Source organism: Thalassophryne amazonica, chromosome 1 (genome assembly GCF_902500255.1).
Source record: "Thalassophryne amazonica chromosome 1, fThaAma1.1, whole genome shotgun sequence".
In the NCBI taxonomy this organism is placed as follows: Eukaryota; Metazoa; Chordata; class Actinopteri; order Batrachoidiformes; family Batrachoididae; genus Thalassophryne; species Thalassophryne amazonica.
In genome coordinates, this window is record NC_047103.1 from 58,971,416 (window position 1) to 58,997,460 (window position 26,045).

At 43.2% G+C, this 26,045-nt stretch overlaps 1 protein-coding gene across 1 annotated transcript in view; it reads left to right on the forward strand.

Annotated features, from left to right (window-relative positions):
• LOC117510706 (plexin domain-containing protein 2-like) overlaps positions 1–26,045 on the forward strand; it is a 435,424-nt gene that overhangs the window by 401,087 nt on the left and 8,292 nt on the right. Inside the window, 1 exon segment of the mRNA XM_034170533.1 lies at positions 20,155–20,321. Coding sequence (XP_034026424.1) covers positions 20,155–20,321 — 167 coding nt within the window.

Genomic DNA, 26,045 nt, shown 5'->3' on the forward strand with positions numbered 1-26,045 from the left:
AATGTTGCAAAAGATGTTGGTTGTTCACAGTCAGCTGTGTCTAAACTCTGGACCAAATACAAACAACATGGGAAGGTTGTTAAAGACAAACATACTGGTAGACCAAGGAAGACATCAAAGTGTCAAGACAGAAAACTTAAAGCAGTATATCTCAAAAATCGAAAATGCACAACAAAACAAATGAGGAACAATGGAAGGAAACTGGAGTCAACGTCTGTGACCGAACTGTAAGAAACCGCCTAAAGGGAAATGGGATTTACATACAGAAAAGCTAAACAAAAGCCATCATTAACACCTAAACAGAAAAAAAACAAGGTTACAATGGGCTAAGGAAAAGCAATCATGGACTGTGGATGACTGGATGAAAGTCATATTCAGTGATGAATCTCGAATCTGCATCGGGCAAGGTGATGATGCTGGAATTTTTGTTTGTTGCCGTTCCAAGGAGATTTATAAAGATGACTGCCTGAAGAGAACATGTAAATTTCCACAGTCATTGATGATATGGGGCTGCATGTCAGGTAAAGGCACTGGGGAGATGGCTGTCATTACATCATCAATAAATGCACAACTTTACGTTGATATTTTGGACACTTTTCTTATCCCATCAATTGAAAGGATGTTTGGGGATGATGAAATCATTTTTCAAGATGATAATGCATCTTGCCATAGAGCAAAAACTGTGAAAACATTCCTTGCAAAAAGACACATAGGGTCAATGTCATGGCCTGCAAATAGTCCGGATCTCAATCCAATTGAAAATCTTTGGTGGAAGTTGAAGAAAATGGTTCATGACAAGGCTCCAACCTGCAAAGCTGATCTGGCAACAGCAATCAGAGAATGTTGGAGCCAGATTGATGAAGAGTACTGTTTGTCACTCATTAAGTCCATGCCTCAGAGACTGCAAGCTGTTATAAAAGCCAGAGGTGGTGCAACAAAATACTAGTGATGTGTTGGAGCGTTCTTTGTTTTTCATGATTCCATAATTTTTCCTCAGAATTGAGTGATTCCATATTTTTTTTCCCTCTGCTTGGTCTAAAAAAGTAACCATTACTGACTGCCACAATTTTTTTTCCTGATTTCTTATAGTGTTTCTTAAAGCCAGAAAGTTGCCATTTGAAATGACTTTAGTTTTGTGTCATGTCTGTGAGCTGCTTTTTTTCTACAAAATTAAACAACTGAATGAACATCCTCCGAGGCCAGTGATTCCATAATTTTTGCCAGGGGTTGTATAAACTCCAGACATCTCCACATCACTACATATCCAGTCCCTGATTGGTCATCGCGGCGCGACAAGACAAAAAAGTGCACATTTTTCGACTTGGGGAAGAGGGTGACACGATGCAATGCAATATCGCACCACAAACACGCCAATCGCTCAAAATAGCTTTATTCGCGTCCATCGCGTCGCACTGCATGGCTTGGACTTTTGTGGCGCCACAACGCGTCCTTCCATAGGGATTACATGGCAACCTCTCGCCGCCGTCGCTCGCGTGACGTCCGGTGTCAACACGGCATAAGAATTCATCAACACTTATTGATAATATACTGTATTAACAAATGTTACTGTAGGGAATTTAACAGCTGGAACTTATTAATGACATCAGTGATCATCTGCCGGTTTTTGCTGCTTTTCACTCATCCGTTGATAAAAACAGTTATAGTATAACCACTAATTTCACAAGGAAAATAACAGATGTGACTATTAAAAATCTCAGAATGGATTTAATGCATCAAAACTGGTATGACATTTACATTGAGGATATACAGTAGTGTTCAGAATAATAGTAGTGCTATGTGACTAAAAAGATTAACCCAGGTTTTGAGTATATTTCTTATTGTTACATGGGAAACAAGGTACCAGTAGATTCAGTAGATTCTCACAAATCCAAACAAGACCAAGCATTCATGATATGCACACTCTTAAGACTATGAAATTGGGCTATTATTAAAAAAAAGCAGAAAAGGGGGTGTTCACAATAATAGTAGTGTGGCATTCAGTCAGTGAGTTTGTCAGTTTTGTGGAACAAACAGGTGTGAATCAGGTGTCCCCTATTTAACGATGAAGCCAGCACCTGTTGAACATGCTTTTCCTCGTTGAAAGCCTGAGGAAAATGAGACGTTCAAGACATTGTTCAGAAGAACAGCGTGGTTTGATTAAAAAGTTGATTGGAGAGGGATAAACGTATACGCAAGTGCAAAAAATTATAGGCTGTTCATCTACAGTGATCTCCAATGCTTTAAAATGGACAAAAAAACCAGAGACGCATGGAAGAAAATGGAAAACAACCATCAAAATGGATACAATAACCAGAATGGCAAAGGCTCACCCATTGATCAGCTCCAGGATGATCAAAGACAGTCTGGAGTTACCTGTAAGTGCTGTGACAGTTAGAAGACGCTTGTGTGAAGCTAATTTATTACAAGAATCCCCCGCAAAGTCCCTGTGTTAAATAAAAGACGTGCAGAAGAGGTTACAATTTGCCAAAGAACACATCAACTGGCCTAAAGAGAAATGGAGGAATATTTTGTGGACGGATGAGAGTAAAATTGTTCTTTTTGGATCCAAGGGCCACAGACAGTTTGTGAGACAACCCCCTAACTCTGAATTCAAGCCACAGTTCACAGTGAAGACAGTGAAGCATGGTGGTGCAAGCATCATGATATGGGCATGTTTCTCCTACTATGGAGCTGGGCCTATATATCGCATACCAGGTATCATGGATCAGTTTGGATATGTCAAAATACTTGAAGAGGTCATGTTGCCTTATGCTGAAGAGGACATGCCCTTGAAATGGGTGTTGGGTGTTTTTCAACAAGACAATGAACCTAGCACACTAGTAAACAAGCAAAATCTTGGTTCCAAACCAACAAAATTAATGCCTCGCAGATGTGAAGAAATCATGAAAAACTGTGGTTATACAACTAAATACTAGTTTAGTGATTCATAGGATTGCTAAAAAACCAGTTTGAACATAATAGTTTTGAGTTTGTAGCATCAACAGCAGATGCTACTATTATTGTGAACACCCCCTTTTCTACTTTTTTTTTTTACTAATAGCCCAATTTCATAGCCTTAAGAGTGTGCATATCATGAATGCTTGGTCTTGTTGGATTTGTGAGAATCTACTGAATCTACTGGTACCTTGTTTCCCATGTAACAATAAGAAATATACTCAAAACCTGGATTAATCTCTTTAGTCACATAGCACTACTATTATTCTGAACACTACTGTAGATAAATCTTATGAATCATTTGTTTCTATTATTTCCAATTTATATGATAAGCGTTGCTCAGTTGTGTGAAATGTTGGTTATAAACAAAATGCTGATAAACCATGGATTACAAAGGGGCTTCAGAAAGCATGTAAAGGAAAAATTTATTGTACAAGCAGTTTATGACATTTAGCACTAATGCAACCGAAAGAAATATAAGATATACAAAAACAAATTGTCTAACATTATGAGAACTTGTAAGAAACAGTACTATAGTGATTTATTGGAAAAAATAAAACTAACATGAAAGGTACTTGGAAGCTTTTAAATGAAATCATCAAAAGAAAAAATGTTAGATTATACAATATATTTTTACGCAACAACTGACAAAATTGTTAAAGACACTAATGCTATAGCTAATAATTTCAATGATTATATTGTCAATGTGGTTAAAAATTTAGCAAAATCAATTATATCCCCCAAAATTATCAGGCTGTGCGGGTGCCAGGCACCCAAAGAGGTGGCCCTTCTATGAAGACTCCCAGACCAGGCTTAGGTGTAACAGAAGTTGTAATTGTTCTCTCCGATTGTTCTGTCTGAGTTATTTTCATTAATTACTTCCTCCAAACCATCAACATGTCTATTAGACCCCATTCCTACCAGGCTGCTCAAGGAAGCCCTACCATTATTTAATGCTTCGATCTTAAATATGATCAGTCTATCTTTATTAGTGGGTATGTACCACAGGCTTTTAAGGTGGCAGTAATTAAACCATTACTTAAAAAGCCATCACTTGACCCAGCTATCGTAGCTAATTATAGGCCAATCTCCAACCTTCTTTTTTCTCTCAAAAATTCTTGAAAGGGTAGTTGTAAAACAGCTAACTGATCATCTGCAGAGGAATGGTCTATTTGAAGAGTTTCAGTCAGTTTTAGAATCCATCATAGTACAGAAACAGCATTAGTGAAGGATACAAATGATCTTCTTATGGCCTCAGACAGTGGACTCATCTCTGTGCTTGTTCTGTTAGACCTCAGTGCTGCTTTGATACTGTTGACCATAAATTTTATTACAGAGATTAGAGCATGCCATAGGTATTAAAGGCACTGCGCTGCGGTGGTTGAATAATATTTATCTAATAGATTACAATTTGTTCATGTAAATGGGGAATCTTCTTCACAGACTAAGGTTAATTATGGAGTTCCACAAGGTTCTGTGCTAGGACCAATTTTATTCACTTATTACATGTTTCCCTTAGGCAGTATTATTAGACAGCATTGCTTAAATTTCATTGTTACGCAGATGATACCCAGCTTTATCTATCCATGAAGCTAGAGGACACACACCAGTTAGCTAAACTGCAGGATTGTCTTACAGACATAAAGACATGGATGACCTCTAATTTCCTGCTTTTAAACTCAGATAAAACTGAAGTTATTGTACTTGGCCCCACAAATCTTAGAAACATGGTGTCTAACCAGATCCTTACTCTGGATGGCATTACCTTGACCTCTAGTAATACTGTGAGAAATGTTGGAGTCATTTTTGATCAGGATATGTCATTCAATGCGCATATTAAACAAATATGTAGGACTGCTTTTTTGCATTTGCGCAATATCTCTAAAATTAGAAAAGTGTTGTCTCAGAGTGATGCTGAAAAACTAATTCATGCATTTATTTCCTCTAGACTGGACTAGTGTAATTCATTATTATCAGGTTGTCCTAAAAGTTCCCTGAAAAGCCTTCAGTTAATTCAAAATGCTGCACCTAGAGTACTGACAGGGACTAGAAGGAGAGAGCATATCTCACCCATATTGGCCTCTCTTCATTGGCTTCCTGTTAATTCTAGAATAGAATTTAAAATTCTTCTTCTTACTTATAAGGTTTTGAATAATCAGGTCCCATCTTATCTTAGGGACCTCATAGTACCATATCACCCCAGTAGAGCGCTTCGCTCTCAGACTGCAGGCTTACTTGTAGTTCCTAGGGTTTGTAAGAGTAGAATGGGAGACAGAGCCTTCAGCTTTCAGGCTCCTCTCCTGTGGAACCAGCTCCCAATTCAGATCAGGGAGACAGACACCCTCTCTACTTTTAAGATTAGGCTTAAAACTTTACTTTTTGCTAAAGCTTATAGTTAGGGCTGGATCAGGTGACCCTGAACCATCCCTTAGTTATGCTGCTATAGACTTAGACTGCTGGGGGGTTCCCATGATGCACTGAGTGTTTCTTTCTCTTTTTGCTCTGTATGCACCACTCTGCATTTAATCATTAGTGATTGATCTCTGCTGTCTTCCACAGCATGTCTTTTTCCTGATTCTCTACCCTCAGCCCCAACCAGTCCCAGCAGAAGACTGCCCCTCCCTGAGCCTGGTTCTGCTGGAGGTTTCTTCCTGTTAAAAGGGAGTTTTTCCTTCCCACTGTTTCCAAGTGCTTGCTCACAGGGGGTCGTTTTGACCGTTGGGGTTTTCGTAATTATTGTATGCCTTGCCTTATAATATAAAGCGCCTTGGGGCAACTGTTTGTTGTGATTTGGCACTATATAAATAAAATTGATTTGATTTGATTTAAATACTAAGACAAAACTAAACTGGAACTGACAAAGAAAACAAAGTGGCTAAACAAAATATAAGTAAAACAGAGACTATACAACAAATAAACAATAAACAGAAAACAAAACCGAACATTAAAGCACAACAGATAACAGAAATGAGAACAGCAAAAATAAACAGATGATAACGAAATGATAAACAATGAAAACACATAATGAATGACTGTTTCGAGGGGATAAAAATGAAAATGTTTGTGCATTCGACATAATGTTCTATATGCAATTGAAACTTCAATAAAAATATTGTTAAAAAAACAAAAAAAACAATGAAAACACAGACAAGAATGGAACTGAACCATGACCAAAGTAAGAAAAGTAACAAATAAACAAAGTGACAAATCAAAACAGAACAGAGAATAAACACGTGACAGAAATAAACCAACTAATAAATCAAAACCGTGGCAGATGGTGAGAAAAAGAAAAAGGGGGAAAAAAAAAAGAATCAAAACCCAGATCCGGACCAAATCCTGACAAAAAATGTGTTCCCTGGCAACAGCAAAACAACCAATACAATTCCGGAGTCAGTGTTAATTAAAGAAACATATGAAACTGAAATTAAAGAATTAAAGAAATTTAAACAATGGTTTCAAATAAATTATCACTCCATTTTGGTAAAAAACTAAGTGGAAATAAGCCAGGAATGTAAGCAGAAATGTATTATTACATGATACTGAAATTTAACTTGTAACTGAAACAAAATTACTTGGGGTTTTATTGATGACAAATTAAGCTGGAAAAACACATATCAATTATGTTAAATCTAAAATGTCTAAAGCCATTGCAATCCCGTATAAAGCAAAAGACTTCCTCTCGCAACATTCATGAACTATTTATATCTTTCATTACTTGTTCCATATATGACCTATTGCATTGAGGTTTGGGGAAACACATACAAAACTAATACAAAACCAGTATTTTTACTACAAAAGAAAGCCTTAAGAATTATTAGTAACAACCCTACCGTGAACCAACAAACCCATATTTTAAAATTGGGTCGTGTGCTCTTTCTCTGGTTATCACAAGAGCTGGACATCAGCCATTTTCCGGCAGATTTCACTTTAACAAGAGATTTTGTCATGGAAAGCCGCGCGGAGGCTTCGCGCGTCACGACCGATTCGCTGATGAAGCGAGACAAAGGACACCTCTGTTTCGGAGTGTTAGAGGACAAGTTGGGACATGTCCAGCTCTCCACAAGTTCTTTTATACTCACTCGACTGGTAAGCACTGAAAGCCGAGATAGACATGTCCCAACTTGTCCTCTAACACTCCGAAACGGAGGTGTTCCTTTGTCTCGCTTCATCAGCGAATCGGTCGTGACGCGCGAAGCCTCTCGGCTTTCCATGACAAAATCTCTTGTTAAAAGTGAAATCTGCCGGAAAATGGCTGATGTCCAGCTCTTGTGATAACCAGAGAAAGAGCACATGACGGTCTCGTATCCACAGAGCCATCAGCTTAGAAATGATCCAGTGGTTTGTGCCGTATCGTTGCAGCTCGCAGCGCGGCGCACCGACCGTCATTAAAGGGGTCCTTAAACCTGTAGTTAAAGTCCTTATTCTCTGTGAAGCCCGTAAAATTTTCACTGAAAGCCAGATAATTTTTTGAATGGTTTCTAGGTGCCAGTCTCTAACAGCTTCTGAAAAAAATTCTGATGGAAAAAAGTCCTTTTCATTCCGCCATTTCCAGACAATGAAAATCCAACGAGGGGGCGGGACCACTCCTTCCACAAGGCGTGCTCACAGGTGAATGACGTCACCGACAGGCGTGGAAAAACTCACGCATGTGCACGAGGGTTCAAGCATGTCTGACGTAAAAACATATGAATGAAATCCATATAGTTTTTGAAAAAAATAAAAAGGTACGATACTTTATGGACAGACCTCGTATTTGAGAAGTCAAAGATTTGAACTACTGTAAAAAGTCATTGAATTTCTGTTAAAGGTGTTAACATATGGAATAACTGTCCTGATAACATCAAATTATCTGGTACATTAGTCAGCTTTAAAAGGCTCTATAAGAACAATATGATTGCTTCTTATAATCTGATGAATGAGGTTTATAGATTTTTGTTACTGTTTTGGGAGATTGTGGACTTCATCTGTCTGGCTGTGTTTTCTTTTTTATTGATTCATTTATACTGTGTGTGTTGGCATTTTGCTGTTGGAAGTTTGAGTATATGTGTATGTATGTATATATAAGGGATGGCAGTGTTATACTGACTTTGCACCAAATATAGACCAATGCCCCCCGGTCAGGTGCTATTGTCTATGTACAAATGGCTCAAGCCATTGGCATATATGGTGTTTTCACAAAGATAATCTTGTACAGTTTGGAGGAGTTTGGAGGCCTTTTGACCTTTTCTTTAGAAAGGTGTCATGATTATCTAGCCAGGTTAAAGGAGAGCCAACTGTCTGTGTCCTTTGACACTAAATCTGCAATGTCTCAGTCCACCCAAATATAAATGGGTGCTGGCCTTGGCTACGGAAGTAACCTGTATCAGAGTGATGTCATAGAGTCTCCTTCTCCTGTGAAATCTGGCGATAAGCAGCGGCACCAACGGTCCTTGGGGGCCTATATAGGATTTACTTCTTCTTGGCATAGCACACCTCACTAACCCATTAATCTCACTTCATAGTCCACACTTCGGGGCTTTAGCTTTTAAAAAGCTGTAGAACCCAAACTGAATAACAAAACAACAGATTTATATGAAGCAGAGCCAATAAACAGAAACAAACAGGAGAAACTGTGCAGGACATGGCAACTTAACACTGAGAGAAACACAACATCTCAGCGACCAGCTGACTGAAGGAGTGTTTTTGAAGAGTCCTTAACTACTGACAAGGACATGGTGTGGAGGGCGCTCCAGATGAGAAAACGATAAGCTGTGAAAATGAATGTACATGGCAGGGAGAATGTCCAAAAAGTCACGGAGCAGCGTGACACTCTGCAACCTTAAAAATTCAATATTTTCAGTTGCAGCATGCCTTCACTGCAAAACAGCCAAACCCTGAAATGACTTTCAGCTCAATCAGTTCTCAGAGATAACCTTTCAAATGTTTCATTTCCTGCTGTAGTGGAGCAGAGAATCCACATCTTCTATCACACTTTCATTACACAAACCCTGCATGTCTCCATCGCTCCGGCACGACTGCACGATGAAGTCTGTCTGCGTAGCACTCGCCCCCGTCCTCCCTCTTCCCCCACAATGTACCCAGCATGTGTTTACTCAAGGTGAAATGTAATGTGGAGAAAGTCATCAGCATTACTGTCTTAACTATACCACACATATTAAGCATAACTTTGTACTGCCTGTGTCTTTGTTGACTGTCAAAAGAAAAGGTGATACATCATCCCCAGACAAGGATCAGTACATTTTACAAACATTACGTAGTTAGTTGAATAATTAACAGCCTAAGAGGTGATGAAATAACGGTGCAGTAACTGCCTTCTGCTGTTTAAGATGTTAAATCCTTCTCTGTCCGTTTCTCTGATGCCCTCTGAACTTTGACTGTGGCATTAAATGTTGAGGAGATTACAGCTGAGATTTGGAACAACAGGAGCAAACCAGCACGTTCCTGGAGTTTGTCCTTCATAATACCACTCATTTTAAAACCAGCCTAAATTATAGGTTTGCTGGGGTCATATCGTGTCTTCAGTCCATTAGCCAAGTGAGATGTTTTTGTAAATCTAAAACTCTTTAAAACTTTCTCCAACTACTGGGGTCATCAACACTGAGGCAGCTGCCGTGACCCTCGTGGCCTTAGAAACGTACCATAAGTCCAAATAACAGAACTCACTCAGCATGCAATTGATACTCCACATCTGAGTCTCCCTAAGTAACTGCTCAGTTGACAGTCATTCTGGTGTTAACCAAGAAGAAACATAATACGAAAACCATCCAGTCATGGAAGATCAATGTCTCCAAACATTCATTTTATCTCTTTCTTTATCATTCCATATTCTTATAGGCACTTTTAATTTGGAGATACACAGGATGGCAGTATTTGAATTCATAAATTTTGAGTTTTATTTTTAAGTTTACTTGAGGAAAGTTTGACACTCTGATTCCAAAATTTATTTGAAGCAAATTCAGCATGTTAAAAACACCCACAACAGCCAGTCCGAGCAGCACTGACAATATGTCACCCATGGCATGGCCATTCCTGTCAGGACACTTAACGCAATGAAGTTACATGTTCACAAATCTGAATCTGTGTTAGTGAGCACTTCTCCTTTGCCAAGATGATCCATCCCACCTCACAGGTGTGGCATATCAAGATACTGATTAGACAGCATGATTGTAGCACAGTTGTACCTTAGGCTGGCCACAATAAGACCTGCATACCTGCAACACATTAACAACAAACACTTTTTTTCTCTTTCCAGAATACGCCTAAAATCTTTTTCTGAGGATGGTATAAGATAAAATACACTCATAAAACCTTCTTACCTCTCAATGAGGTCATGCTTTCAACATAAATACACAAATTCTTGATTGTTCCTGCTCAGATACTGCAAACCAGGGGCAAATCCAGATGGAAAGAGGGTGTTGTTGGGGGGACATGTCTTCCACAACACCCCATGTTTAAAGGTCCACTTTTGAAAATATTTCATACTACCACTACTTATAATAATACTAATTATTATTATTATTATTATTATTAATAATCATAATTTTAACAACTAAAATGTTTAAATCAATATTACTTTGGGCCTAAATTTTACTATAGTTCTGGACTAAGTTTAATTGATGAGCCATATAATAAGAAGTTTATTTGATTTAAGTTTTCTGAATAACTAAAGTGGGATGTGAAGCAATATTTTTATGTAATGTCTAAGCTTGGCATTACTGGATCTGTTTGAGGTTTTAGCTTTAAAATCATGTTAGTTAGAATGAAGGAAGCCAAAAATATGAAAATAATTACAGCTCTTGTGATTAATATTCTTATCAAGCAAACATGTCAGTTGTTATATAAATTTTGGTTAAACGCAATGAAAAGGTGAAAATGTGTAAAAGAAAATACAAATACAACACACATTTAGTAGTACAGCTAAATTGGGGGGATCAGTATTGTGTGGGCCGCTGAAGAGGAGGTACTGCTGGCCCACCACCACCAGATGGCGCTCTGCTTGGAGTGCGGGCTCCAAGCACTAGAGGGCGTCGGAGCCGCTGGAGGTGACAGCTGTCACCTATCAACACCAGCTGTCACCCATCACCACCACTACAAAGACCGGACTGCAACTCCACCTCCTCGCCGAGAAATCTTCTACCATACAGGTAATCTTCTCTGCTGTGATTATTGTTGTCCAAGACATTGTTCTGTGTGCAGCTGTGTTCCTGTGGACTCTGTCGGAGGCTGGATTGGCGGACAGTGAGAGGACGACGTTCTTTGCCTCTCACTCCATCCAGGAAAGAGACCAACAGGAGCTGCACGGGTGAAATTGTTGCTGGAGGTGAAGGTTCTCCCTCCTCATTGTGTACAGACTGTGGGATTACTGAGTGTGCGAACTCACACTCATCCAGAACTGTTTCTGTTTTCTGCCAGCAGTACCGGGTCTGACTGCTGAAGACAGTGGCCACCTGGGGCGCAAGGCTTGGCGGCTCCGGTGTTCTTCAGGTCCGTTGGTGGTGAGAGCTGTGTGGGATCTGGCTCTTCTCGCACCAGACGTCTCCTATCTTCGAGCCTGCCACACGTCACCTTTTTGTCGGATTGATATAGCGCATATTTGTATCTGTCTGTATTACGCTGTGCACCTTCACAACATTAAATTGTTACTTTTTGGTTATTCCATTGTCCCTTCATTAACGCCCCCTGTTGTGGGTCCGTGTCACGACACTTCCCCAACAGATCAGGGTGAGAAAATAGTAATCAAAAACCCTTCAGAATGAATCCAGAATGCCCTAGGTTTCTGGGGGCCTTCAGCATCCCCAGTCCCCCTACCATCAAGGGTTCACTTTCACCAAAAAAAGAACCCCCCCCCCCAATAATATGATGCTGCATTAGAAAAAAAGCAGTAATGGTTAGTGAGTGAAATATAATCTTGTTCAGCAGGAAAACAATTTGCTGTTTTCTGTTATTTAGCAGTTAAATAGAAATGTTCAAAAAATACATTAAAAAGTACAAAAAGTAAGTATAGAATATTGTCTAAAATAATAAAATAAAAGACGAGTTCAATTAAATTTAAATGACTGGAAAATGGGGCAGCACGGTGGCTTAGTGGTTAGCACTGTTGCCTCACAGCGAGAAGGTCGTGGGTTCAATTTCCGTGGCCTTTCTGTGTGGAGTTTGTATGTTCTCCCCATGTTTGCGTGGGTTTCCTCTGGGTGCTCCGGTTTCCTCCCACAACCATATGCCCCTTTCAGCCAACAAGTGAATGCAGTATTATTGTGTGTTTCAGTGATGCACTGTTAATCATTTACTGCGTGATACACAAAGGTGGAAAGAACGCCAGTATTTCTACTAACACACACAAAGTTTTATGTAGGTGCAAGTGGCCCACCTTGCAATCTACCAGTAACTTGAATTTAGCTCAGGAAACACCATTATCATCTAATGGAACTTACTGGAAGAAACCAGACTGTTGTGCTCCATGTTTTCATGGTGTAACTTGTCGGTCCTACTACCTGTCAGTGTCCTTGGACAAGACACTTCATTTGCACTGACACAGTCCAACTGTAAATTGGTCCCACCCTTGGCTGAGGAAGTAATCTCATAAGGGATGTCATGCTGAGTTGTATATCTCAGTGAGTTTTTAATCCAAACTTAGTCTGACTTTGCACTTGGGTGACTTTGATACCAGTGACCTGCCAAACGATTTGATTGGCAGTGGGGTCAATAATATCAGGTTGACTTTGGTGACCTTTATCTCCAGTGACCTTGACCATGTCATTTGTTAAATTGTCCTACTTTGGGACAACTTCGAGGAAAACAAATGTCCCAGTGGCAACAGATGAGCCGACCTTTTACATGATCGGTTGGAATACCTGAGAGGAGTTGTTTAAAAAATGGACTAAGACTTGGTATTTAATGAACACATTAAAAGCTTTAATTACAAGCGCCTGTCACAGGGTTTTTTTTAGTTCTCTCTGTTGGGAAAGTGTCCCCACACAACACTCTCCTTCCTTCATATTGTTCTTGTGCTGCTAGCACATGCATCCAAGGCTTCCAGGGTGCATGCATTACAGTCATTCTTAAATGTAGCGGTCTGCCTGTGAAAATCTTCCTTCATGTCAGCCAGCAGTTCTCTCATTGTTTTTACTTCAGCATGCATCTCCTTCTTCACAAGCTTTGCAGGAGTTCACCTCCTAGAAACTCTATGCTGTGGAGTTGACTGCAGTCTCTGAGAAACTCTACAATATAAAGTAATTTGTCCACCTTCTACTGATGAGCATTTATATTCAATGACCTATGATGTGACTTCCTGACATTTGGTTCTTTGCTTTCTTGGTCTTATGACACAAGTCCATTCATCTGCATCAGTAGTTACGACACTGAAGAGATTAAAGAAATACACAAATAAATAAAATGTAGCCACATGCACTTTTGAGGGGCAAAAAAATGCAACTGAAGCAAACACGTTATACTTGTTAAAAATTAACTGTAAGCAGTTAACAGCACACAAGGTAAAAACTGTTTCTCCCGTGTTTTTAATGGACTGCTGCTCAGTGGCATAAGCAACCAGATATTTTCAGTCACAGATTATTTGTTTTTTCTGATATGCTGCTGATTCATGATTGTATCGACAGCTGTGCTCAGTCGCGTGCTCCCTGCTAACCTGCTAACACCTCAGACTAACAGCCTGTCTCATCATTTGGGCTTCCAGCTGTCAAGGGACAGTAGCTCTTAGAACCAATACAGGAAAAATAAAACTCCCGAAGCCTGTTAGGATTAAAGACAATAGCATGTCTTCATATCACCTTGTTGTTTTTCAGCAGTTGTTTTTCTTGTAATAATAATGATAATAATAATTAATAATACATGCAATGTACATGTGTGTGCATGTCTCCATAGCCTATACATGGGTAAAGAGGTGGAGAGTGGGTGACATTATGTATTGTGATGATGAAGCTCAGGAACAGGCTAAACTCAGTTTGGGTGTTTATTAAATGATATTGTGATGGTTCTTGTAATGGTTTTGTTTTGCTGTGGGCTCCAAAACTCAAAAGCTAAAGTTAAGCGATGGGCTCGTTATTTATGCAGTCTTACCATAGTCCTGCAAAGCTCGATCATTAGTTTAAAAAAAAGCTTAAAAAATGCATCACTTTTACTAATATGTGGGTATAGCACAGAAAAATCAAATGAGCATGTTAAAAAAGACTAGGATCACTTGTTTCATCTGGTGAACCTCTCTGCTAAAATTATGGTTACAAACAATATGTTTGATGAAAAAAAATATTTAATGTGCATATTCTCTCTGTCATCACTGACAGAGCTCATGTGTACCAACTGTTTTCTTAAAAGTGTGACTCCAGACCCCCAGCATTTCAAAACATATGGAGGCCAGATCAGACATGGCCCACGGGCTGCAAACTGGCAGCCCTGATTCTGGTACACTCAGTGGCCAACTTAACAAGCTGTTACCTGACAAAACCATTATCCGGATCATGAAAGTTAATTATGCTCCCCAGTGAAGTTGGAGGAGGTTATGTTTTCACCCTTCTTTGTTTGTTTATCTGTTGGAGCCCACAATTTTTCATATGTCATTATGAAATTTTTACTGAAGATTCATACCCTGATAAGCAAGAACTGATTCAGTTTTCAAGGTCAAAAGTCAATCTTGGAAATTGGAAAAATCCCTATCTTTGAGGTGATATCATCCGTGGATGTGGGAGGAAGACAGAGCACCTGGAGGAAACCCATGCAAACTCCACACAAAAAGGACTACGTGGGAAGCAATCTGAAGACCTTCTTGCTATGAGGAAACAGTACTAACCACTAAATTCCCCACATTTTACACTTAGGTATTTATTGATTGATTGATTTCAGAAGAACAGATTCCAGGAGACAGGACGTGGACAATAATGTCTGAGCTCTGACTGCTAACTGTAATTGATGCTGGACAGGAGGCTATTTTAACAAAAAAGATAAAAAATAAGTAAAGAGTAAGTTCTTTGGCTTGTTTGGCAAGTGTCTGTTTTCTATGTAAATGTAACTGTGTATGTTACTCTCTCCTGCCTCTTGGCCAAGACACTCTTGAAAAAGAGAATCTTAATCTCAGTGAGTTTTATCCTGGTTAAATAAAGGTTAAAAAATCCTACAGGGCAGCGCCGATTAACCCAAACCTTGATAATGCACAATCAGGATAGAGCAACCTTTAAACTCTATATTTCATGGATGATTTATGGTCCCTGATGAAGCAGTTTGATTGATGGTGAGTGATATTGGTATACACCAAATGGATCGGGAGGTCTGGACGGCTTTGCTTGAGCTGCTGCCCCTGCGACCCGACTCCGGATAAAGCGGAAGAAAATGGATGGATGGATGGATGATATTGGTATTCTTTATATATCTATCTATACCTATCTACAATAGTAATATTTCCTATTCTGAAGTATCTTTAAATTTCCCTTCCAAATATACTGTACAAATATATGGACCTGATTGACAACCTGAAATATGTGATGTGATGGAAAATACTCCAGTTTAGTTTTGCATAAAATATCCACAGTATATATGTATAGAACACACAGTAACGTGTGTGCATGCACACACAAACATATACATACAGACACAATAGTATGCAAAGAAACATATGTTTAAGAAACATAATGAAAATGAAGGCCCTATAATGTCTGCCACCTTTTTCAAATCTCTTTTGTATAAGCTAGGTCATAAATATAAAGAGTGAAATGAAAGGATTAATAAATGGAATAGTTTTGACTGTGTTGAATGTTTGGTCTCCAAAGTAAAGGTCAAACAAGGTTGATGTCCATTGGATACGATGACAGGTGACATATGTTACCCTGTAACGTGATAACTAAGCATGACAGATGGTGCAAACTATTCCTTATTAGAACCCTATCAACCCAAACAATAATTTGCATCATTTTTTTATGTCATTAAATGACATCATAACTTAAAACATTTGCTATATTCTGGATCCTCTCATCAAGCCCTTTAATTTGGTGTATGGCATGGCATGTTTTACTGTAGTCTGTAGTTTGACCTAATTTAGGTGACATTTGACCTGAAGCAAAACCCTGAAGGTCAAGGTCAATTGCTTATCCCAGGTAATGGCTTATGGGCAAGGCCTATCGCTATGTTCATGTCAAATTTTGAGGCAAAATTTCAAAAATTGTGACCAGAAAAGTAGTTTCATTGAATTTAGTGTTTGACCTTCCTGTGACCTTGACCTTTGACCTTGATCCTTTTGTGTACTGAAAGGTACCTTACTAGGGCTGCTATATTTCAAAAAATTTCAACCAGGAAACTGGTTTAGTTGGATTTAGTGTTTGACCTTCCTGTGACCTTGACCTTTGACATTGATCCTTTTGTGTACAGAATGGTACCTTGCTAGGGTTGAGAGTTTGTGATGTAAGCTGTGTGCTGCACAGCGAGTTAAAGGTGAAAAATGCAACGATTACAAACAAAAAACATACATACTGACAAACATATCTTGCAAAACTTGATTTGACCTTAAAAGCCAAGTGGCATCTGTGTATATGTATGTAAGATATCCTAGGACACCCCCGGGGGGTAAGATATCCAGGGGGGAAGATAAACTGTTACACTGGGAGCTTTCTGGTCTGGAAACAAATGCACTAACCACTTGGCCACAACACTGCAAATAGTGAAATAAATAACTACAAAAATAAGTAAATTAACACACTGTCAACTCACTTCCAAAACAGTTGCTCCACAGCAGATAGTGTGTGTGTTTGGGAAAGCTACAAAGTGCAGCAGATGACTGACATCCAAATTAATTAATATGTGGAGTTATTAACAAAATATATATCATTCTGGCCTGGCAGGGGTTCTCATTATAGGTCTGGCCATCCTCCAGGCCTATAAACCTGCAGGAGAAACAGTTTCGCACCCAAAAATAATATTATTACTCAAATGAATAGTTTGTATTTAACTCATTTGCACACCTCAGTGTTGATGAAACGGCTGCACAATGAAGAAACGGACAGCAGTGGCAACGTGAAATGTTGTAGATAACATCAGAAGATTAAAAAAAAAAAAAAAAAGCAATCAGATATTTCTGACATCCACCAATCCGGATCCGGCTCACCTCCAAAATTCAATGGAGTCTTCCATGCCCTAATATGTATCTGTGGTGCAAATTTGGTGAGAATCCATGAAGTACGAGGTCTGTCCATAAAGTATCGTACCTTTTTATTTTTTTTTAAACTATATGGATTTGATTCATGTGTTTTCACGTCAGACAAGCTTGAACCCTCGTGCACATGCGTGAGTTTTTCCACGCCTGTCGGTGACGTCATTCGCCTGTGAGCACGCCTTGTGGAAGGAGTGGTCCCGCCCCGTCGTCGGATTTTCATTGTCTGGAAATGGCGGAATGATTTGGGGTTTTTTTCCATCAGAAATTTTTCAGAAGCTGTTAGAGACTGGCACCTGGAAACCATTCGAAAAATTTATCTGGCTTTTGGTGAAAATTTTACGGGCTTCACAGAGAATAAGGACTATTACTGCAGCTTTAAGGACGGCCACGCTCCAAGCCGCGACGACAGGCACGAACCACCGGATCATTTCTAAATGGATGGCTGTGTAGAGCTGGGACCGTCGTGTGCACTTTCTCTGGTTATCACAAGAGCTGGACATCAACAATTTTCCGGCAGATTTCACTTTTAACAAGAGATTTTGTCGTGGAAAGCTGCGATTTTGTCGTGGAAATCTCTTGTTAAAAGTGAAATCTGCCGGAAAATGGTTGATGTTCAGCTCTTGTGATAACCAGAGAAAGTGCACACGATGGTCCCAGCTCCACACAACCATTCATTTAGAAATAATCCGGTGGTTCGTGCCTGTCGTCGTGGCTCGGAACGCGGCGCGCCGAGCGCCATTGTGGGCCGTCCTTAAAGCTGTAGTAATAGACCTTATTCTCTGTGAAGCCCATAAAATTTTCACCGAAAGCCAGATAAATTTTTCGAATGGTTTCCAGGTGCCAGTCTCTAACAGTTTCTGAAAAAATTCTGATGGAAAAAACCCCCAAATCAGTCCGCTATTTCCAGACAATGAAAATCCGACGACGGGGCGGGACCACTCCTTCCACAAGGCGTGCTCACAGGCGAATGACGTCACCGACAGGCGTGGAAAAACTCATGCATGCGCATGAGGGTTCAAGCTTGTCTGACGTGAAAACAAATGAATCAAATCCATATAGTTTAAAAAAAAATAAAAAGGTACGATACTTTATGGACAGACCTCGTAGTTTTGATGTAATTCTTCAAAGCCTATAAAGTGAAACGTGATCCAGAATCCAGATGCAGATCACCTCCAAAATTTAATAGAGTCTTCTTGAGGTGGGAAAAATATATTCAGTCTTTTTGTTGGATGATTGACTTAATAACATCATTCAGTATGCACGCTTCTCATCTTAAGAGAAATGCATTAGTCCATAAGCCAAGCAGGTTGCTCTCACATTTTTAGAGTCTTTATGTCAGACAAATAATGGGGCATAATTTTCAGTATGATTGGACATTTTTTTTATTTTGACCCCTGTGTAATCCTTCATTGACCCATACCTCCAAAATTTAATAGAGCTTCCATGGCCTAATATCTGTCTGTGGTGAAAAGTTCGTCAAAATACGTGCAATAATTTTGATGTAATCCTGCTAACAGACAGACAGACAAATAAATAAATGTTGACGATTTTATTACATCCTTGGTGGACGTACTAAGTTGCCTTTGATTTTTATGATTTTGATTTCAGGTTCCAGCGATGAATGCACACGATAATTTGGAAACAGCCTGGCATCAGAAATCTGAGACTGCTGTCCATCTCTCTGCTTGTGCCAAGCTTTATTTTGATTATCACGAAAGCTGAAACTGAAGGTTTTTCTGCCCATCAACTTCAGATGATTAATTCAGTCCAGATCCCTCCACAAATGGATGGTTAAACCCTTCTGATTTTGGAAGATCACAAAACTGTTTCATCCTATCTGTTACTAATTGATTTGAACACTTAGACACCAGGAACTGATTGTATTTCTCTCGAGGTTTGGCATAACAATATTCCATTTAAAATTAAAATCCAAATGTGATTAAATTTCTTCTACTGTATTTCATTTTTACTGTACTTATAATTTCTATTTTTCTGCATGCACTCGATGGCCTCCCATTCGTGGTGACCGCCTGTATGTACGGGGCACGTTTGATTACTGCTGTGAACCAGCCAGTTGTTCTCTGGGCTAAAAATCAATGAGGCAGGGAGCCAGGAGAGATGCCGCCTGGGCAATGGCTGTGCAGCGGCTGCAGCTGCTAATTAAAGTCAGGGATGAGCCCGGGGAGAGTGTACCGGGGGGTGCAGAACGAGAAATGTGAAGCCCTGTGAACAGATCTGAGCTCGTGCTGCTGTAAATCTGTAGACAAGCTCTGTGAGGCCAGAATCCTCGCCAGTTGTTTCATAATCACTTCATTATCTCAGTGATCCTCGCTTGTCCTTTGGCATGCTGTCCTTTTATATTTTCTTCTTTTCTAGGTTGTGAATTATTCAGCTTGTGCTGATTGCTGTCAAACAGCGGTGAAATTTCTCCTTTCCAGCGTTCAGGATGAAAACAGATTAGCGGAAGGTCAGACGATGCTCTTACCTGCCGGGTTGAAAGATGAGTGATGTTCTGGAGTCCCCCTGAAGGCCAGAGGTGTTATGTAGCTATTATACGACATCATCCCCAAGCGTGAAGGCGGCAGCTATAACAGGGCTCAGACATCCACTCCCTCTTCCTGTCAGGACCACATGCTGCTCATCTTAGTTTAGATCAAAGCAAGCAAAGGAAGGATTTCTCAATCCCAATCTGTTTATTCTCTTCAACAAACTCTTCATCAACTCTCCTGCAGATGAGCATCATCTTAAATACTTTCACAGAGCAGCTGCTTTTAATTTTTTGTTTTCAGTGTGGTGATATTTAGCAGAAATCAATTCCCAAACAGGTCCATCGTCACTTTGAACTATAAATTAATAGTATGAAAGAAAAGTGAGTGTTACTGAGAAATGAGTGCCCCCTGCTGGTGACTATGAGGACAGTGCAAGCAGAAAAAAAAAAGTTTCAAAAATATCAGCTTTTATTTATTTTTTTTTTCATCATGTACGATTGAAGACACTAACACTGAATTATGTATTCATTAAAAGCTTTTACCGTTTTTTTTTTTTTTAAGCAATGCCAGCAGACAGCACTGCAGAGAGGACGACCAGCACACATCCTCTGCACACCGGTCTGATCCTGGGCATCCTCCTGGTGATGCTCATCATGGTCGTTGGAGTGTTGGTTACGGTCTACGTCTACCATCACCCCACATCTGCAGCTAGCCTCTTCCTGCTTGAGGTCAGTCACGAGTCAGTGTGCTAGGAAGTGCATGGTAAAACTGGACAATTTCCATTTTTAAGTAATCATATAAACAGAACAAAAAGACATTAAAAAAGTGCATTTTCAGTTTTATTAAATTCATGACATTCTTCCTTCTTGAGGTGGGAAAAATATATTAAGTCTTTTTGTTGGATGATTGACTTAATAACATCATTCAGTATGCACGCTTCTCATCTTAAGAGAAATGCATTAGTCCATAAGCCAAGCAGGTTGCTCTCACATTTTTAGAGTCTTTGTGTCAGACAAATAATGTGGCATAATTTTCAGTATGATTGGACATTTTTTTTATTTTGACCCCTGTGTAATCCTTCATCGACCCATACTTGGCTATAGCTACCAATCTGGAACGGCCACCATACATTTGTATAGGTATATTGTAAGTGTTGGGAAAGTGTAAGTACACGGACCCACAACAGGGGGCGCAAATGAACGGACAATGGAATAGGTCAAATAACAACACTTTACTGTTGCGAACGTGCACAACAAACACAACAGATTACACAATAGATCAAAGGTCAAATTACAAGGTGTCGTGTGGGCAGGCTCGAAGATAGGAGACGCCTGTCCAAAGCAGAACCGGAACCACACGATTTCCTCCGCCACCAGACCCCGGGAATACTGGAGCCGCCAAGTCCCGAACTCCCAGGTGGCCACTGCCTCCGCGTGTCGGACCTGGTACTGCTGGCGAGGAACAAAAACACAATTAAACGTGGGTGCGTCTGCACCCAGCAATCTGCACGGCAGGGAAGCTACTTCCACCTCTCGTTGGAGAAAAAGTCTGTTATCACTCACAAAAATCACAAAAAGGGCTTTCTATCAAGCAGTCAGGCTGAGGATATTACCTTTCAGGTAGAACGATATCTCGGCAAAGAGGTGGAGATGACGTCTTGCTGATATACCGATGCAGATCAGATGAGTGGTGACAGCTGTCACAGGTGATGAGTGTCAGCTGTCACCCCAGCTGCTCCTGTGAGGCGGCAGCGCCCTCTGGTGCCTGGAGCCCGCACTCCAGGCAGGGTGCCCTCTGGTGGTGGTGGGCCAGCAGTACCTCCTCTTCAGCGGCCCACACAACAGGACCCCCCCCTCAACGGGCGCCTCCTGGCGCCCAACCAGGCTTGTCCGGGTGGCGGCGGTAGAAATCGGCCAGGAGGGCCGGGTCCAGAATGAAGCTCCTCTTCACCCAGGAGCGTTCTTCAGGTCCGTACCCCTCCCAGTCCACCAAATACTGGAAGCCCCGGCCCATCCTACGGACATCCAAAAGCCGGCGCACAGTCCAAGCCGGCTCGCCATCGATGATCCGGGCAGGAGGCAGTGCCGGACCCGGAGTACAGAGGGGTGAGGTGTGATGTGGTTTGATTCGGGACACGTGAAATACAGGATGGATCCGCAGTGAGGCCGGCAGCTGAAGCCTCACTGCGGCTGGACTGATGACCTTCTGGATTTTGAAGGGACCGATGTAACGGTCCTGTAACTTGGGGGAGTCCACTTTGAGGGGGATGTCCTTTGTCGACAACCACACCTCCTGCCCTGGCCGATACGCAGGGGCCGGGGTCCGCCGACGGTCTGCATGGGCCTTTGACCTCATCCGGGCCCTCAGCAAGGCAGAACGGGCGGCACGCCACACCCGACGGCACTTCCGTAGGTGGGCCTGGACCGAGGGCACACCGACCTCTCCCTCAACCACTGGAAACAAAGGCGGTTGGTACCCCAGACATACCTCGAAAGGGGAGAGGCCGGTGGCTGACGACACCTGGCTGTTATGGGCATACTCGATCCAGGCCAGATGGGTACTCCAGGCCGCCGGGTGCGCGGCTGTCACGCAACGCAGGGCCTGCTCCATCTCCTGATTGGCCCGTTCTGCTTGCCCGTTGGTCTGGGGATGGTACCCGGATGAGAGACTCACCGTGGCTCCCAGTTCCCGGCAGAAGCTCCTCCAGACGTGCGAGGAGAACTGGGGGCCGCGATCTGAGACAATGTCTGTTGGGATCCCATGCAGCCGGACGATGTGGTGAACCAGGAGGTCCGCTGTCTCCTGGGCCGTCGGGAGCTTCGGGAGGGCCACGAAGTGGGCCGCCTTGGAGAATCGGTCCACTGTCGAGAAGATGGTGGTGTTGCCCTGGGACGGCGGGAGACCCGTGACAAAATCCAGGCCGATGTGGGACCAGGGGCGATGGGGCACGGGCAGCGGCTGGAGCAGACCCGAAGCCCTACGATGGTCAGCCTTGCCCCTGGCGCAGGTGGTGCAGGCCTGGATATAATCCCGGACGTCGGCCTCTAGGGACGCCCACCAGAAGCGCTGCCGGACAACTGCCATGGTTCTTCGCACCCCTGGATGACAGGAGAGCTTAGAGCTGTGACAGAAGTCCAGGACTGCAGCCCTGGCTTCTGGTGGGACGTAAAGTCTGTTCTTCGGCCCAGTTCCGGGGTCCGGGCTTCGTGCCAGGGCCTCCCGGACGGTTCTCTCTACGTCCCAGGTGAGGGTGGCCACGATAGTGGACTCCGGGATGATGGGTTCCGGTGGATCCGACAACTCCGTTTTGACTTCATCTTCATGTACCCGGGACAAGGCATCCGATCTCTGGTTCTTGGTCCCGGGACGGTAGGTGATCCGGAAGTCAAAACGGCCGAAGAACAGTGACCAGCGGGCTTGCCTGGGATTCAGCCGCTTGGCGGTCCTGATATACTCCAGGTTCCGGTGGTCAGTGAAAACCGTGAATGGCACGGACGTTCCCTCCAACAGATGTCTCCACTCTTCAAGAGCTTCTTTCACCGCAAGGAGTTCTCGATTGCCGACGTCATAGTTCCGTTCGGCCGGGGTCAACCTGCGGGAAAAATAGGCACACGGGTGAAGGACCTTATCGGTCTTCCCGCTCTGGGAAAGCACAGCTCCTATCCCTGAGTCCGAGGCGTCCACTTCAACCACTAACTGGCGACTAGGATCGGGCTGCACCAGAACGGGTGCAGACGAGAAGCGCCGTTTCAACTCCTTGAACGCGGCATCGCAACGATCCGACCAGGTGAAGGGAACTTTTGGTGAGGTCAGGGCTGTCAGGGGGCTAACTACCTGACTGTAGCCCTTAATGAACCTCCTGTAGAAATTAGCAAAGCCGAGGAACTGTTGCAGCTTCCTATGGCTAGTGGGTTGGGGCCAGTCTCTCACCGCCGCAACCTTGGCCGGATCAGGAGCGACGGAGTTGGGGGAGATGATAAACCCCAGGAAGGACAAAGAGGTGCGGTGGAACTCACACTTCTCGCCCTTCACAAACAGCCGGTTCTCCAACAACCGCTGCAGGACCTGACGTACATGCCGGACATGAGTCTCAGGATCCGGAGAAAAGATGAGTATATCGTCTAGATATACGAAGACGAATCGGTGCAGGAAATCCCGCAAGACATCATTAACTAATGCTTGGAACGTCGCGGGGGCGTTTGTGAGGCCGAACGGCATGACCAGGTACTCAAAGTGACCTAATGGGGTGTTGAATGCCGTCTTCCATTCGTCTCCCTTCCGGATCCGAACCAGGTGATACGCATTTCTAAGATCCAGTTTAGTAAAGATTTTGGCTCCATGCAGGGGGGTGAACACGGAATCTAATAATGGCAACGGGTATCGGTTGCGAACCGTAATCTCATTCAGCCCCCTGTAATCAATACATGGACGAAGTCCGCCATCTTTCTTGCCCACAAAAAAGAAACCTGCCCCCATTGGGGAGGTGGAGTTCCGGATCAGCCCGGCAGCTAATGAGTCCCGGATGTAGGTCTCCATTGATTCGCGCTCAGGTCGTGAGAGGTTGTACAGCCTGCTGGACGGGAACTCAGCGCCTGGAACCAAATCAATGGCACAATCGTACGGACGGTGCGGGGGAAGGGTGAGTGCCAGATCCTTGCTGAAGACGTCAGCAAGATCGTGGTACTCAACCGGCACTGCCGTCAGATTGGGCGGGACTTTGACCTCCTCCTTAGCCTGGGAACCGGGAGGAACCGAGGATCCTAAACACACCCGATGGCAGGTTTCGCTCCACTGAACCACCACCCCAGATGGCCAATCGATCCGGGGATTGTGCTTTAACATCCATGGGATGCCCAAAATCACGCGGGAGGTGGCAGGAGTTACAAAAAACTCAATCTCCTCCCGGTGGTTTCCAGACACCACCAGAGTTACTGGTGGTGTCTTGTGTGTGAGTAAAGGGAGGAGGGTGCCATCTAGTGCCCGCACCTGCAATGGCGTAGGAAGCGCCACCAGAGGGAGCCCTACCTCCTTTGCCCATCTGCTGTCTAGCAGATTCCCTTCTGACACCGTGTCCACCAGTGCTCGGGCTTGAAGGGTTAAATCCCCGCTCAGGATTGTGACTGGGAGTCGTGTGGCAATTTGTGTGTGTCTCACTTGAATGTCTTGACCCCCCCTTAGCCCAGTCTCTAAGGGCGAGTGTTGACGTTTTGGCCGTTTGGGGCAGTCTCTCTGTGTGTGCTCTGTTGAGCTGCAGAGAAAACACTCTCCACGGATCAGCCTTCCCATTTTGGCCCTGTGCGTCTCCCTAACAACGTCAACAGGGGGAGCTGTTGCCCCACAAAGCGCTGCGGCTGTGGAGCGTGGGGAGGGCGGCCCCTTTTCGAACCCGGAAGGGAGAGGGGCGGCGCGTATCCGGTCACGTCCTTCGCCTCGCTCCCGACGGCGTTCCTCTAACCGATTGTCTAATCGTATAACGAGATCAATAAGCCCGTCTAAATCCCGCGGTTCGTCCTTAGCCACCAGGAGCTCCTTTAGGACCAACGACAGTCCGTTTACGAAGGCGGCGCGGAGGGCAGTGTTATTCCAGCCGGACCTCGCAGCCGCGATGCGGAAGTCGACTGCATAAGCAGCTGCGCTCCGGCGCCCCTTTGGGTGATCGAACACTGTTCTGAACTCCCTCACAAACCCATCATATGTCAGAAGGAGCCGTGAATTTTGCTCCCAAAGCGCTGTAGCCCAAGCGCGTGCCTTGCCGCGAAGCAGATTAATTACATAAGCTATCTTGCTAGAATCAGTCGCGTACATGACAGGACGTTGTGCGAAGACGAGCGAACACTGCATAAGGAAGTCCGCGCACGTCTCCACACAACCTCCGTACGGTTCTGGAGGGCTTATGTATGCTTCAGGGGAAGGTGGGAGGGGTCGTTGAACGACCAGTGGAACGTCACTGTTACGCACAGGGTTGACAGGAGGGAGAGCCGCAGCAGCGCCCTGAGGGCGCGCCTCCACCTGCGCGGCGAGAGCATCCACCCTGCGGTTAAGGAGGACGTTCTGCTCGGTCATTAAATCCAACCGAGCCGTGAAAACGGTGAGGATCCGCTGCAACTCACCGATCATTCCTCCTGCGGGCGCCTGTGCGCCCTGTTCTTCCATTGCCCGTTCAACAGCCGGTTGACGCCCCTCGGGATCCATGACGTTGGCCGAGATATCCTGTTGGGAAAGTGTAAGTACACGGACCCACAACAGGGGGCGCAAATGAACGGACAATGGAATAGGTCAAATAACAACACTTTACTGTTGCGAATGTGCACAACAAACACAACAGATTACACAATAGATCAAAGGTCAAATTACAAGGTGTCGTGTGGGCAGGCTCAATACAACAATTAAACACAATTAAACGTGGGTGCGTCTGCACCCAGCAATCTGCACGGCAGGGAAGCTACCTCCAC